The sequence below is a fragment of the Paroedura picta genome, chromosome 5 (assembly GCF_049243985.1).
Source record: "Paroedura picta isolate Pp20150507F chromosome 5, Ppicta_v3.0, whole genome shotgun sequence".
NCBI classification, from domain to species: Eukaryota; Metazoa; Chordata; class Lepidosauria; order Squamata; family Gekkonidae; genus Paroedura; species Paroedura picta.
The window spans coordinates 99217918-99233131 of NC_135373.1; the positions used below are offsets into that span (position 1 = coordinate 99217918).

The 15214-nt window shown below is 40.8% G+C and overlaps 1 protein-coding gene across 7 annotated transcripts in view; it reads left to right on the forward strand.

Annotated features, from left to right (window-relative positions):
• MRTFA (myocardin related transcription factor A) overlaps window positions 1-15214 on the forward strand; it is a 111050-nt gene that overhangs the window by 58137 nt on the left and 37699 nt on the right. Inside the window, exon 1 of one of the 7 annotated variants that reach the window (XM_077339398.1) lies at window positions 329-725. The exons of 4 other annotated variants lie outside the window; for them this stretch is intronic. In XM_077339398.1, the coding sequence (XP_077195513.1) occupies window positions 602-725 (124 nt within the window). In that variant the 5' untranslated portion in view covers window positions 329-601. Of the gene's footprint in view, window positions 1-328; window positions 726-15214 lie in introns of those variants that run through there. 2 more of the 7 variants (XM_077339401.1, XM_077339402.1) reach the window with 2 other exon arrangements.

Sequence of the window (15214 nt, forward strand, 5' to 3'; positions counted from 1 at the left end):
TGCAGGGGGATCAGTCAGGTGTGTTGGATCCATAATATCAAAAGATACTAAGGGCTTTTAAAACAATGCCCCAGATGAAATGCGTTCTGATCTAAATATTTCCCTTTTAACTTTCTGGGCAGAAGATTTAGGATTCAGAGGTGGGAATTGGGAGGAGGAGAGAGAGTTATTTGATAACGATTACTTAGCAAGTGTTTGAGGTCTGAGTAGAGAAGCCAACTGCGTACTATTTTGGGTGAGTGAGGTTAGCTGTTAGTGCAAGCAGCTTCATGAAGGAATCCATCCATCTGTCAGTGTGCACAGCCGGGCAGCTTGAAGTTTCGTCCTCTGTAGCCCCTTTACTGTGTGCATGGATACGTGCCTCCCCCCTTGGGGGAAGGAAGTCATTTTTATAAGTGAATCCGCTACTTGGCAAGCTTTTTTTTCTTTCTTTTTTGGCTAGGGGTTCACAGATTTCTTCTCTTCAGATGATGGCGGTCTAGAATAATTTCTGGCGAGAGTGGGGCATTGATAGAGCTTTGTGAAAGTTCTACATTTCCCCGGCTTTCTGGATTTAAACGGCTTTCCACAGGTCTGAGAGGGACCTGAGAGATTTTGCAGTATGTTGGACAAAACCAAAACCCTTCAGCCCACTTATGGCGTGATTGTTCCTCTTCCAGAAATTCTGTCAAAGGAAGGGAAGAATGTAGGCTTGGGCCAGCATTCTTACCACAGCTTGCGGGAAGGTTAGTAAGCTTTGTCCTGTTTGCCTTTGGCCGTTTTTAATAGCGTGCACATTGAAGCTACTGGGGTCTTGTAGCAGTGTTGTCCTCTTGCCTGTTTGCAGCCAGTTTACCAAGCTTTGGCAAATCTGTGGTGTTTCTACTACATTACTAATAACTCTGGTATGCCCAATGAATTAGTGTATGTTAGTAGGGTTGTGATACTTGCGATGCCTTCCAGCTTCTATTGGAGGCTTTAATTCCACTCTATGAAGTACTCTTCAGAATACATGGAAAACTTAATTCTTAGGGCAAATACGGGGAATTCTCCGGCACCTGTTTCAGTGTCCTGGGGAGTAGCTGTAGTATAGTGAGGACTTTGACTTTTTATAAGAGGCAGGGTGGCAAGCTGAGTAATGAATATAGACCGCTTGTGAACATCCCAGTATGATGATTCTCAGAGTTTATAGAAAACTTTCTGACAGGTAGAGCGGTTCTTCAGTGGATCAGGCTTCCTCGGGAGGTGGTGGGTTCTTCTTCTTTGGAAGATTTTAAGCAGAGGCTAGATAGCCATCTGATAGAAATGCTAATTCTGTGGACTTAGGCAGATTGCAAGTGGGTGGGCAGAATGGATTGTGTAGGTCACGGGTAGTCAAACTGCAGCCCTCCAGATGTCCATGGACTATGCTGGCAGGGACTCATGAGAATTATAGTCCATGGACATCTGGAGGGCTAGGTGCTGGGCTCTTGTGGCCATTCCCTGCACTCTACAGGGGGTTGGACTAGATGACTCTCGAGGTACCTTCCAACTCTAAGATTCTATGAGAAAGGAAAATTGTGAAATAAAACCCAGGAGCAGAATTTTTTGTTTGATTTTTATACTGCCCTTCCAGCAAGCCATCTTAGGGTGGTGTACAACATTACAGTTAATGTATATAATTTATTAAAACAATAATTAAGAATTACAATTTTAAAATTCAGTTAAAACAAATTAAATGGCCACCAACATTCCCAGTTGAATGGCGTTCATGTTATTGTAAGTGGTGTGAGGAACTGTAAAAGGTTTGTTTGAAGGAAGTGGAATGCATGATGACAGAAGGGAGATGGTGTGAAGAAAGCAGGATAAACAAACAAATGGGATCATCACATTAGGAGAAATGGTGAAGTTACAAATGCTACAAAATAGAACATTTGAAATGGTTTATTGGAATTATGAAGAGTCTAGATAGAATTTGAAGGTGAGAAAAAACATTATTTTAGAAAGGGATTTTGGACATACTGGGCTTAGGCAATGTTGAGAAGCAGAGAATTGGCCAAACTCAGTATTAGATCTAGGATGCTGGATCATCTTACTACACAGATTCCTATTCCCATCCTAAGCCATGTTTTTAGAGTTGTAGTTGTCATGCCTGAGATGTGTCATTCAGCTTAAACAGAAGGCAAACAATGCTGAGAGTGAAAGCAAGCTTCCTTTATTAATTGAATGATGTTCACCTTTCTAATAGTTTAGTATACATGAAAATCTACAAGGTTATTTTTCCTGGGCTGTATCCCAAACCATATAGATTAAATTAGGAATGCCAGAATTGACTCTGATTATAGCCAAGGTTGCCAGCTGAACTGTGACATCACCAGTCTTGACCCTAAGTCATCTTATAATAAATAAATAAAATGAATTAGAGAGGCCATTTAAGCCCAGGGGAGGAACAAATTGTCCAGTTGAATGTCTTAGTTGCAAAAGCTTGTCCCTATATACATAGGTGCTGTTGTATTGTAATCATAGAAATCTGTACAAAGAGGACAAGGGCTAGTATTGCTAACCCAATTCCCTATATAAGATAGAAGCATTTAGGAAGGGATTTGCTCACAATTTCAAGATCAGGCCAACATTTAAGCTTCTACCCCTTCTGTGCTTTCTAATGATACTTCTCTCAATTATGCTGGGGAAATTATTCAAGAAGGGGATGTGGATAGATATTGGTGTAGCGTTCCAGAATCCAATCAGATCCATAAGTCCCTTGGGACAAGTGTAAATCGGTTCTCTGGGAGGGTAAACCCTCTGGGAGGCTGTGGTATGTCAGTCTGAGCCCTTCAGGGTGTAGTTGTCCTACCATGGCACCCTGGTTGATTGGGCCAGGCCAAAATTTATCCCCAACTCAAAAATCAAGTTCAGGGTATGGTCTGTTTGATGTGTGGGGCCAGCAACAAATTGGGTGTGCCTGTTTTTATGCTGATGACTGCTGGAACTTCTGGGTGCTGTTTTCGTTTATTGAGTTCTTTTAATTGTTGCTTGGTTTTGAATTTTTTTAATGTAGTTAAAATGTTAGTAATCTTGTGCAGATTCTGAAGAGTGCACAGGATATGAATCTCTTAAACATTAAGATACATTTTTAATGATGCAGTGAAAACAGGTTGTTTGACAGAATCTAAGTACAAACTTACAATAGGAACTGAGCAAGCTGCAGGACATAACAAAGTTTAGTGTTAAGCACTAGGCAGAAACTGGGATACCTGGGCAGAAACCAGGAAAGGTATTCACAAGTAATTAACCCTGAATTGCCACCAACTTCCCCCTCTAGTTGCAAATTCAAGGCTCGAGGGGGCAAGAGAAAATTAAATAAATAGTCATGTATAACTGAGAATATAAGTCTTGGCAGCCAATCAGATATTCTGAAGGCAGAATCGCTATTAAGGACTTCACTTGGAAATTTTATATTAAAATTCTGGGTAGCTGATTGGAGTCCGGTGACACCCAGTTGTTTCACTGCTGCTCTTTGTTTTCCCTTGCATGCCTGTTATACCAATTGTGCTTGTGAAATGTGTTTGTGGAGGCTGATGGTATAAGCTCTAGGGAAGTGCCCTGCACTCGAGGAAATTGCACCTCTTGTATATGTCGGTGCAGGGGTGGGGAATTGCCAATCCTTTGTAGACCGTAATTTCTGGTCTCACACTATTGCATTGAGTAACAATACTCAGAGAAAGCATTATGAAACTTGCTATTGACATTTCTGTCCACAACTTAGAGATGTGACACAGCCTATGGGCAGGATGCTATACTGTCTCTCTCTCTCTCCCCATCCCATTGCAAGTCGATTGATTTAGAACCAATCATTTGCATATGTGTCCCCCCCAGTGTTGCGATTTCCTTTCTGCTTGTTTCTTGGCAAACCATAGGTTGTTGTTTCAACCAGTCTGCAAACCATTGACTGCATGACTTTGGTTACCAAGGGACAGATAGAGAACTGTAGTGCAGTCTCAAACCATGGGTTCTCCTTGTTGTATCACAACCAGTGCTTGCTTGCAAGTATCATATACTTCCACGCTGAAGGATGCAAGTCCCTAAACAACTGGCAAGTCCCTCTCTATGCAATACTTAAATATTGAACTCAACTTTTATTATAGCTTACAAACATACCAAAATAGAACTGTTAGTTAATTACCTAAAATCATTTCACTACATATATCATTCATTCTTGTACACCAGACAATGAAAACGGTTACAGATTATCAAAGAGAATTTGTGTGATATGTATAAATTGATTTGTGATATATTTGTAGAGCATTGACTTCACTTGTGATTGCTTTTTTGTTCGGTGAAAACAAGTGTAGGTGATCATAGTTTGTGTAGACCTGATTAGTACTGAATTCTTGTGCAGATATTCTGTTGATGAATTTCAGAAAACCTACTGCCTGTGTACAATACCCAGTTTGTGATGATCTGAATCCTTACTCAGTCAATTTAAGGACTACCATCATTTTTGTAGTTCATTTATCTGTCAGCTAGAAATATCCTAGTTGGAAAAGTAGCTCTTGCAAGTGGAAATGAAAGCTTCTGTCCAGAGACAGCCTCAACAATCAATCTCTGCTTTTGGCATAAACAGATAATTTCAGCAATGTATCAAAGGGAACACAATTCTGTTAAATTTGGACCCTTTAGGCAATTTCTCAGTATGAAGAGCATCACAATGTTGTTTATACACAAGACTCTATAGGTGTCCAAAATGTGAACCTTTTTCACCATCCTTATTTCCTGTCTTGATTAATTTATTGAAAGCCAGTCCCTTTATTCTGAAAGATTTACACAAGAACCATCTCTCTGGTGAGTCTTATAGTATGTATTTGCATGTATGTAATGTATTTCTTGGATGAGACATCTGCGTTTGATCCATTTCAAACCAGGTTCAGGCTTGGGCTTGATACTGAAGATGACCTTGGTAGCTCTCATAGATAACCTCCAACTCCAGCTTGATTGTGACAGATCAGTGCTGCTTATATTGCTAGATTTACCAACTGCATTCAACACAATTTATCATTCAATTCTAGCCAGATGCCTAGCCTCATTTGGGATAGCAGGAAATTGTCTTATCTTGGTTCCCCTCATTCCTCCAGGGGCACACTCAAAGGGTAGCCACTGGGGACAGGACTTTGACCAGGCATCCACTAGGCTGTGAGGTTCCACAGGATTCAGTCCTGTCTCTAGTGTTATTCAATATTTATATGTGTCCTTTAGCAGGACTTGTCAGAGGGTTTTGAGTCAGACGCAATCATGACACCCAGCTCTTTCTCATACCAGATAAACAGCCCAAGATGGCCCTCTCAGCCCTGACTGTGTCTAGATGCTGTGGTTGAGGAAGAGATGGCTGAAGCTGAATCCAACTAAGACTGAAGACATGTGGTGGGAGCTAGCTGGTCCAGTAGGGGGTTGTGGCTGCCTACTCTAAATGGTGTTCAGGATATTTCAGTGGACTCTGGGAAGAGTCTGAGGGTCTGGTTGGGTGCTTTGCTTACCTTTGGAAGCAGATGTTCTAGGTGAAACAGGAATTTTTCTGCCTCTGCCAGGCCCATCAGTTATCCCTCTACTTATCTGGGTCTGGCATCTCCACAGTGATTCATGTGCCTTTCAGATTCAGACTAGATTACCACAGTTCACTTTATGCAGGGATGCTCTATGAAAGCAGCAAGAGCAAGGACCTTTTCCATCTTGGCCCTGATCCAATGGAATTCTTTGTCTGAGGAAAGTCCTACCCGGTGGAACTTCTCTGCTTTCTGTAGGGCATGTAAGACAATTATTCCATCATGCATTCTGCTAACTTAATTCTGGTGGACTCCACAACACTGTGGATATTTATGCCAAAAGCTGTGTGTTCAGTTTTAATCTGATGTTATTTAAATTATGGTTTTATTGTTATTGTTATTGTACTGTTACCTTAGTAGACCCCCCCCCAAGCCCTGCTTTGATTCGAGGGTCAGGATAAAACAAATAAATAGAAAAAATAACTATTACATTGCTGCATCTTATAGTAAAATGAATGGTTTATGCTAATAAAAAAATGGTGCCAAAGGAATATAATCTTAAATGGTTAAATAACCCCTACTTGCTTTGCATTCAGTTTCATTGGGGAAATTTACCTGTCGATACTTTTTCAGTTCCTTCCCATACAACATTTGAAACAGAGTCTGGGCATGCACTTGAGATATGGAGAGCAATTGAGAATCAGCCAAATGTGGATATGGCAGTAACTGACCTGCTCAAGCTACAAAGAACTTATAGTGCTATGGAGGGAAATATTTTGGTCATGGGTGGTTTCCCGATAAAGTATCCTCTTCTATCCCTAGCTCCTGTGAAGGATCAGTTGGGGAATTACTATGTGGAATCAATAACCTTTTTTCCTGTTGCAAATGTGCTTAGTAGAGATGGTTTCCAGCATAATATCATTCACTAGAGAGCTATATTGCAAGATTAAGGGATATTTTAGGGTGTGAGCTAAAGCCTTTTCCCCGCCCTTAATCATAAAAGCATCCATAATCTTCCTCAGTCTAAACTCTCACTTTGGTGTATTTTATATTGTGCTCTGTGAGTGACTTGACTGTTGCTTTCTCATGTGGTAAGAGAAGAGTTACCTTGCTGAGCTGTGCCTGTGTGCATTTTTATTTGACAGGAGAATAATTAATTTGCCCTGATCTGGATGGCCAGGCTAGCCTGTTCTTGTCAGATCAAGAAAGCTAATCAGGGTCAGCCGTGATTAGTACTTGGGTGGGAGACTACCTGGGAAGTCCAGAGTTGATGCGCAAGAGCTAACAGGCCTCAGTCAGTTGTTTTGGAAACCCTATGGGTTTGCCATAAATCAATTGCAGCTTAGATTCTTTTCCCCAGGAGAAGATCCTTGGACAGGTGTATGGCACTACTTGGATTCTTGCCCTTCACTCTACTTGAGCCTGCCCTTATCTTTGACCCTAAATTGCAACTGGTCCAGAATGCAACAGGTTCTCAAAAGAGCATTTGGGGGGGGGGGGCATGTTTAGCTTATTCTTAAGCAACTGTCTCCCAGTTGAATTCCAGATCATGTTTAGGGTTCTGGTATTGACCTCCAAGGCCACTTGTAGTCTGGACCTGGCGTATGTAAGGGACTGCCAAGCTGGCTATACCCCCTGAAGAGCATTTCACTCTGCTGATATGAACCAGCTGGTTTTTCCTAGACCTAGAGAAGAACGTCTGGTCTCAACTAGGGCCAGGAACCTTTCTGTCCTGGCCCCTACCTCGCGAAATGAGCTTCTTTTTGCAGTTGTTCACTCATATATGTCTAATTCAGAGGTATCATAAATTGATGCTGAGAGATTACTGTCCTGTGCTTTGGTTTATGGGTGCTGTGGGGTTCCATTTTACCACCTATGATTTTTAGTAGCCAGATGAAACCTGGAAAAGTTGTGTGTTTTGAAGTATAGTTCCAGCAGTATGTTGATGACACTGCTCTGAATCCAGGGAGGTAGTGTTGACTGTAAACTGTTTTCTAGAGGTAGTGAACAGCTGGTTGTGAGAAGTGAACCGGAGTTTAATCCAGACCAAAAAAAATGCATGTGGTCAGGGATAAAGTCCATTGGGGAGTAAGGTTGCAGCCTATCTTGGATGGGGTAGTCTCCTATTAAAGCTAGCTAGCCTATGACAAACGCCAGCCCCCCCCCCTTTCAGGCCTGCTGGGAGTGCAAAGCTGGCAAGGGTGTTCTTGACTGCCCTTGGTGAGAAAGAGGTACTGCTGAGCACTCTGTTTTGGGGAAGGAGACAAGTTGGCTGAAGAGCCAAGCACAGTTGTCCTTGTGGGGAGGGAAAGCCGCATGGAAAGTCTGCAGGGGAAGTGGCCGCACACCCTGCAAGCTGAGCTGAGCTCTTTTGCCTGAACAGACTTGGTGTACACAAAATTGCTAGTTATCAATAGAAATCCACATGTGTCCTCACTTACTGCAAAGTTTTGCATGACCATTTTTAGAATTTGCCAATTACTGGTGACTAAAGTCTTTTTATACATTGTAGTATTTTAATGTTCCTAAGAGGTAGTCCTTCTGAACATTTACCTCCCATTGAATTTTGTCTTATGCATGGAACTAATTTATATTATATTCGGATGTGCTTGTTTATGACCATAATAATAAACATTGATTATCCATGGTTCATTCATTATGTAGAAAGGCATTCCGTAACTTAGTGGCTCAATTGGAACTTGCCTGCCAATATTTGTACTCTTTCCTTCCTCTCCCCCTTGTGTGATGCTTTTCCTCATTTCGGCTTAGTTTGCTGTGTTTTCCATTTAAGGGACTGTGGTTAGTGTTCATTTTCTAAACCAGAATTAGAAACCCATTTCTAACTATGGTTTGTGACTTCTGGCTGTAGTGGGAGCATTTAACTTGATTTGACATGATTTAAATAAATATATAACCAATTCATTCTTTTTTATCCCTTCCCTGTTGGCATGAAGCTTCATGTTTTAAGGTGACATGCATCTATTCCAGAGAAGGTGCTTCCACTTAGCTGGGGAGGCATAGATTTTGCTGCAGCCTTTTCTTGTGCATGACCATTTTTTCTTGATTTAAATTACCTTTATACACATCAGTTACACTACCTCCTGTCAGTTTCTCCTTTGTATTTGGGCAAGACACTGGATTGGTTTGAGCAATCCAGGAGGAAAGCAAAGAGATGCTAAACTGAAGTAGTGGTTCCCCCAGGGGTGGGGACTGTACAAATTTAGCCGTGTCAAATATAGCCTAAAATTCTGTCTTAGCATAGATTTTTGTTCATCATAGGTCTGTGGTGTCAAATTTAGTTGCAAAGACTTTGCATATTACTTAGATTGACCCTAAAGAGCTACAGCAAGCCTGTATTGAACTTAAAATAAGGAAGCTACTGCAGTGTTGCTTCTTAGTGTTACGATATTCCAGGATATTAATATGGGTTTCTTTTCCTCTGCTAATTTTAGACTGAATTGACAAGTGTTTCCCCTGTCTTGATTGTAGCTACTGTGAAAGCTATAAAGAAGTGAATTGAATTTTTAAAATAGTGGGTAGTTCTTTTGGTCCATTAGAAAACCCAGAGACAGCAGTGCTATAACACCTTTCCTCAGGTTCTAGTGCAGGGGTAGTCAAACTGCGGCCCTCCAGATGTCCGTGGACTACAATTCCCAGGAGCCCCTGCCAGCGAATGCTGGCAGGGGCTCCTGGGAATTGTAGTCCACAGACATCTGGAGGGCCGCAGTTTGACTACCCCTGTTCTAGTGGGTAGCCGTGTTCATCAGAAGCAGCAGAACAGTTTTATAGCCCAGTGGCATCTTTAAGACCAACATTCACGGTATGAGCTTTTGTGTGCGCGCACACTTCCTCAGATACAATGCATGCACATTAAAGCTCATACCTCAAATAAAATTTGATGTTCTTAAAAGTGCCACTGAACTCTAAACCTTTTATCAGAACCAGCTAAAACATCACAATGTAGATAGGAAGCCTTCAGGTTCCACAGAACTATTTATGTGGCAAAATGCTTTTAAGTTCAATATTTGAGTGCTTTGCATGCATCATAGAAGTACTTTCTGATGCAGTGGAAGGTTGAAATTTATCTCGGCTTTCCTTCGTATGCCTGTTGGTGCCATGTTATAGCATCAATTATTACAGGGTTTCTTCCCTGAGATGGAATAGGCAGCCATATAATCTCTTTAATTTTGATGTCCTTTACAGTCTGCTTCACTTATATGCTTATGAACGGCACAGGCTGCCAGAGTGCATAGATAGTTCACATTCCCTCTCAGCCATCAGTGGATTAAAGTGTTATACTCTGAGGTTATTCCGATATGGCACCGTGTTTCATTTACAAGGCAAAAACTTGTTTGCTGATGGGCACTGATGCCCATTCGGCCGTGGATCTGAGCTTGTGGAGTATCTGGCAAGAAAGTACTGAAACTTTTGGTGCATTGTACTAAGCAGCATACAGTGCTTCAGAGATTCGATCTCATTTTGGCTGTTGCACTGGCACATTATATTGTAAGAAAACATTTTAGACAATCATGCTGAAGTTTAAGGCACATCCCCTGGAGTTTTGTGTGTGTGTGTGTGTGTGTTTGCATCTTTCTCAAATGTCTGACAAACCTATATCCTATACATTTATCTGTTGTGAATAAACTTTGTGAGCATTTGTGGATGAAAATAAATTGTTTCTTGCAGTGAGATGAGGTCAGAGATGCATAAGGAAGTTGAGGGACTATTTAGCAGGACATGTCTGCATGTGTTGAGTTATTCTAATTATTAATACGTAGGTTTGTATTTTGTTATGATGTTGGTTGCTTTGGGCAGATTTTGAGAAGTACGCAAGATATAAATCATTTAAAGAAATACTTTTAAAATGGCTGTAGTAAAAACAGATTCCATGTGCTTTAGTAGTAGTATTCCAGAACTGAAGCACAAATTTCTAGGAACAGAGCCCAATACATGTTGTAACAAAAGGTAAGGCTAAGCATTAGGAGAAAATTAGATACTTGGGTGGAAACCATGGACAGAAGCAGAAGACCTTTATTGGTAAATATATGGACAGAAGCTTGATTAGTAATCAAGCCATCAGTAGATACTTGGCTAGAAGCAAGCTTTATGTGCAACTCAGAATACATCATAACTTTTAAAATCAGGACAGCTACTTTATGTTCATTTTTGTTTTGAAAAAGGTGCTTTAAAAGTGCAGCCTCTGTCCTTTGTAGCATTGAAACTGCAAGTTGAAATTACATTCATCCCACCTGACATTTCCCTTATATACTTTCATCTGCTTATATTGGGTGTTTTCACTTCCTTTTCATACTGTTTATGCAATTTGGCTCTTTTGACCCACCCTATCAGTGGCTTCCCTTAATTGCTAGTTTGTTCTGGCAGCAAGTTTTGTGTAGTTTTGAGGAAGAGAGCATTTCTTTATGAATTCATTCAGTCGAAACACCTTGATCCATACATTTGTCTTGGAGGTCATCAGACCTAGTTGGGATCAGACCTAGTTTGGATGCCGATAAAAGGTTCTCAATAATGCAAGCATATGCTTGTATGAGGCCATCGTGCAGAATAACTTTAGGTATTTTTTGCAATACCCTTGCATAGCTAGATTTACTAACTGATATTTTTGTGTTCGTGATATGGTATTTTCTGAGAAGTGTGGGATATGTAGTATTTAAATAGTTAAAATTGTCGATTTATTCTTCTGATGATCATGGAGGTTAGCCTCCTCTCCCCACATGCTTTCTCTTTCTTAAAAACCAGCTGGCTAATTTATTTTTAAACATTTCCATACCACCTTTCTATCTAATTCTGGGTTCCCAAGAACATTTGCAAGCATTTAAGGTGCCCAGCCGCTCCTTGTTCAATCAGTTGGGTCAAGAATTATATATTTGAGAAGTTACTCAGTTCTTGTGGTCTCCTTAGATGTGAATGCCCTACTGCCTACTTCAAGGCAGGGGTGACCACCTCACCTCACAGGTTTATTCAGCCATTAATTCATTGTGAAATGCCACTTCTCTTGGACCAAAGATTGGGCTCTCTTCTTCACTGGTGAGCAACTGAGGAAGAAGATGATTTTCTCTAGTGAGACAGATTTTGGCAGTTGTATGTAGAAAGGTTTCTGCAATCCTTAAAAAGGAGAATCTGAAAAAGTTTGCGTCCAGTTTGAACTACGTATGCAATAGTTGCCAATCATATTAGCCTAAAATGTTTTTAAATGATGTTAAAAACAATTGGTCAATGACAGACTTGATTCTTCTGTTTCAGATGCTGTTCAGCTAGTAAGCAGAGATCCCTGGTTTTGACTTTCTGGATGACTTTCTGGATGTTTTGATTTTCTTGTATGTTCAGGGTGCAGGTAGATTTGAGTCCAGTTACTTCTTAGAGAACAGGAATTTTTGGGGGGAGGGGAATGGAGTGAGATTTCAAGAGCTTCTCAAGTAAGGGGAAAAACAAATGGAGCACCTTGCTTCTCCAGCCTCCCTAAAGCTGTTTGGGTATTGCTTCCCCTGACGCAGTAGCTCCTCACTTTCAAGGAGTAGCTGCCACCATGCATGTCACTTAGAGATAGGCAGAATCTGACAATACCACTTCCGCCTCTCTCTGTCATTGTGCAGATGCATTTAGTTTGTCTTAGCTTAGAGCTGCCATACACAGAACTCAGTCCTTTTGCCCATGAGGCTGTTCTAAATTTAAAGAAGTGGGGGGAAGCCATATATAACTATTTGCATGGGCACAGTGAGCTGGGGAAGGATACAGGCACATAGGAGAAGGCAAGACAATAAAATAATATAGCAGCTAACAGGAATAAATTGGATCCGTAGCTTCATGGCTTGCAGTCCTTCATGGATCTTGAGGCATATTGGACTGATACGGGCACATCACGCAAGGGACTCATCTTCCCTTGCTTGGTCCTACAAAAGACAAAATCTTCCCTCAAGATTTTATAATCATACCACCTCCCATGGATAGGTGCTCTGTCTGATCCTCCCATTTGGGGCTATTTATTTATTGAATCTGTAGGCCTCCACTCTTGGCCCAGCCACATATTATGTTAGCAGCAACTAACATAAAAATAATGCAATATTAAAAAAACATAACAAACAGTCAAACGATAGTCATCAAACACCCCCCCCCCCATCCAGCATTGTTTCCACGCAATGATGTTACCTGGAACATTTTAGAGGAGGGTTTCAAGATCTTCCTCTCAATCCAGCCTCAACCCAACCAAATGCTAGGTGGAAGAACTCCATCTTGCAGGCCCTGTGGAATTGTGTTAGTTCAGTCAGGGGCCTTTGCTCTTCCGGGAGCTCATTCCACCACATAGGGGCCAGGACTGAAAAGGCTCTGGCCCTGGTCAAGGCCAGATGAGCTTCTTGTGAGCCAGGGACCACCAGCCTATTGGAATTCGCAGAGCTAAAAGCTCTGCAAGGGGCATAGGGCGTTAGAGTGTCCCTCTGGATAGGTACTCTGTTGCTCCCATTTGGAGGAGAAGCCCTATCCATCTATCTAGGGCTATATGATTCACAGTCCTGTTTGCTTTCTGACTAGAGATATAGCCTGCATATCTAGAATGGTCTTAGAGCTTAATTAGAAACTGAAAGTTGTGGGGATCAGCATGGACTTCATGGCCAGTATGTTTTAGCAATTGCTAAAAATTATTGGAGATAAAATAGAGTGTGATTTCTTCTTTGGTGAATGATGGAATAACTCTGAAACTGGCATAGTATGTTATGACGTTTGCATACATGGCATGCAACCCTTTGTGCTCCAGTGTACTCTAAACATTTCCAATACTTTGTATTGTTGATTGTCCACCTGTATGTTTTTCTAAAAAGTGCTTTTTAATAGATTCATTTTCCATGTTGAGTATTGGAAGGTACCAAGCAGGTTCCCTTTTTGCCACTGAGATAGACATAAATCGCTGCCAGACCATCCACAATCTACATTCTTTGTCTTTGCCTAGATCTCAGAGCTTCTGTACATCACACATCCATATCCTGCAACAGAGAACTTTACCATGTGTACAACTTCTGGAGGTTTTGCTGCAGGGAACAGTAAAGTACTGTTAGTTTGATTTATATGACTCAGAAATAGTTTTGGCATTGTTATGTTGGATAGAAGGAGGAAAAGGAGCCATCCTGAGCCATCTTTGGGGATGGTTAGGAATCTGAGTAAATGAGTTCAGTTAGTGCTGCTAATCTTCTACGGCCATAACAGCCCAAAGCCCTTTAGATGGAATGGTTGAACAAAGTGGTTCATTTTATTCCAGTATAATTGGAACTGAGGGATTTAGTTGACTTTTACCAGCTTCTTTTATGTGCACATACTCATGGCATGATTTACATAAACTTCACAATACTAGGATGAACGGCATCCCTTAGTTCTTATGTACAACAATAAAAACTATGCTATATATAACGCAAATTAAAACATGAAACCAGGTAAACAATTTACTATTAGTAAAGCTATAGAATGGTCAGCTAACCTATATTTTGAATCTTTTGCACTCTGAGTGTTGAGTAGTATTGTGAATTGCATGCTCTCTCCATATCAGCAGGAAGATACATTTTCATAGGCTCCCTTATGTTATATATTCTGCATAGAAATGGTGCCAAGAATCCTGCTCTAGGAGATTTTATATAGGGCAATAGTCCAGTATGTACCATCAGTATTGGACATCTGATCCACTGTTTGATAATACATTGACCATAGCCGGTGAAGAATTTAAAGGAAATAAAATATGGGTAGAATGAGGTGAGTATCTGTAAAATGTTGATCTATAACTTATTAATAATTTCCAGTCCCCATTTTTCCTCACTATTAATTATTTGTGTAAGTATTTTGGCTTCAGATCTCTTTATAGCTGAAGGAGCCAGGTGGGCTCCTTTAGGTCTTGCAAAATTCACGATAGCATTTGTAGATTTGACAACCTTGTGAATTCACAAAGACCTTCCTCAGAATGTTGCTCATGAAATTGGATGCCATACAAAGACACTGAAATCAAACCAGTTCTATATTTGCGTTATCACCAGTCCCTCTGTCCCCTGAGACCAGTTGTGGCCTGGGAGTAGTTAATAGTGCTTTTCCCTTTCTTGCACAAAATCTCGCCATACCCTTAAGAAGTTGATAGAAATAGCATCACATTTCCTGCATATGAATAAAAACAAACCAAAAAAACAAGCAGCTTTGAGAAATTCTGGGCAATACCCTTTATGCTCACCATCAAGGTCAGATAGTTGGAATGAGCAGTGAAAGTTAGAATGGCAGCCCCAGGAAAACAGAATAGAATGTATTTGGCCTCTTAGCCGAATATACCCCAATCAGAAAATACCAACTAAGTCTAAGATTCCTTAATAAGATATAAAGAATCTCTGCAGTTCAGACTGCATCTGGCATTACATAAATCCAGTAGCTCCTTAAAGCCTAACACAATTTATTTCAGCTTGAGTTTTTGTGAATCAGAGTACACTTTTTCAGATACATAGAAATATATATCCATTAGGATTCTATATACTGAGTTGAAGGGGTGGAGTTTACAAATAAAGAGTTATGAAACAAGATCCAGGCCAAAAATAAGTTGGTTCAGCTAGAGGAGGTGTGGGACACTTCCAGCCGGCTGCAGCAGAATCTCATGCTCATCAAATTTCATGCAAGATGTAATACAGTGATAAGGGGCGGGGTCTGTGAGGGATGCTTCAGGGTGTTCAGGAATTGTATTTTCA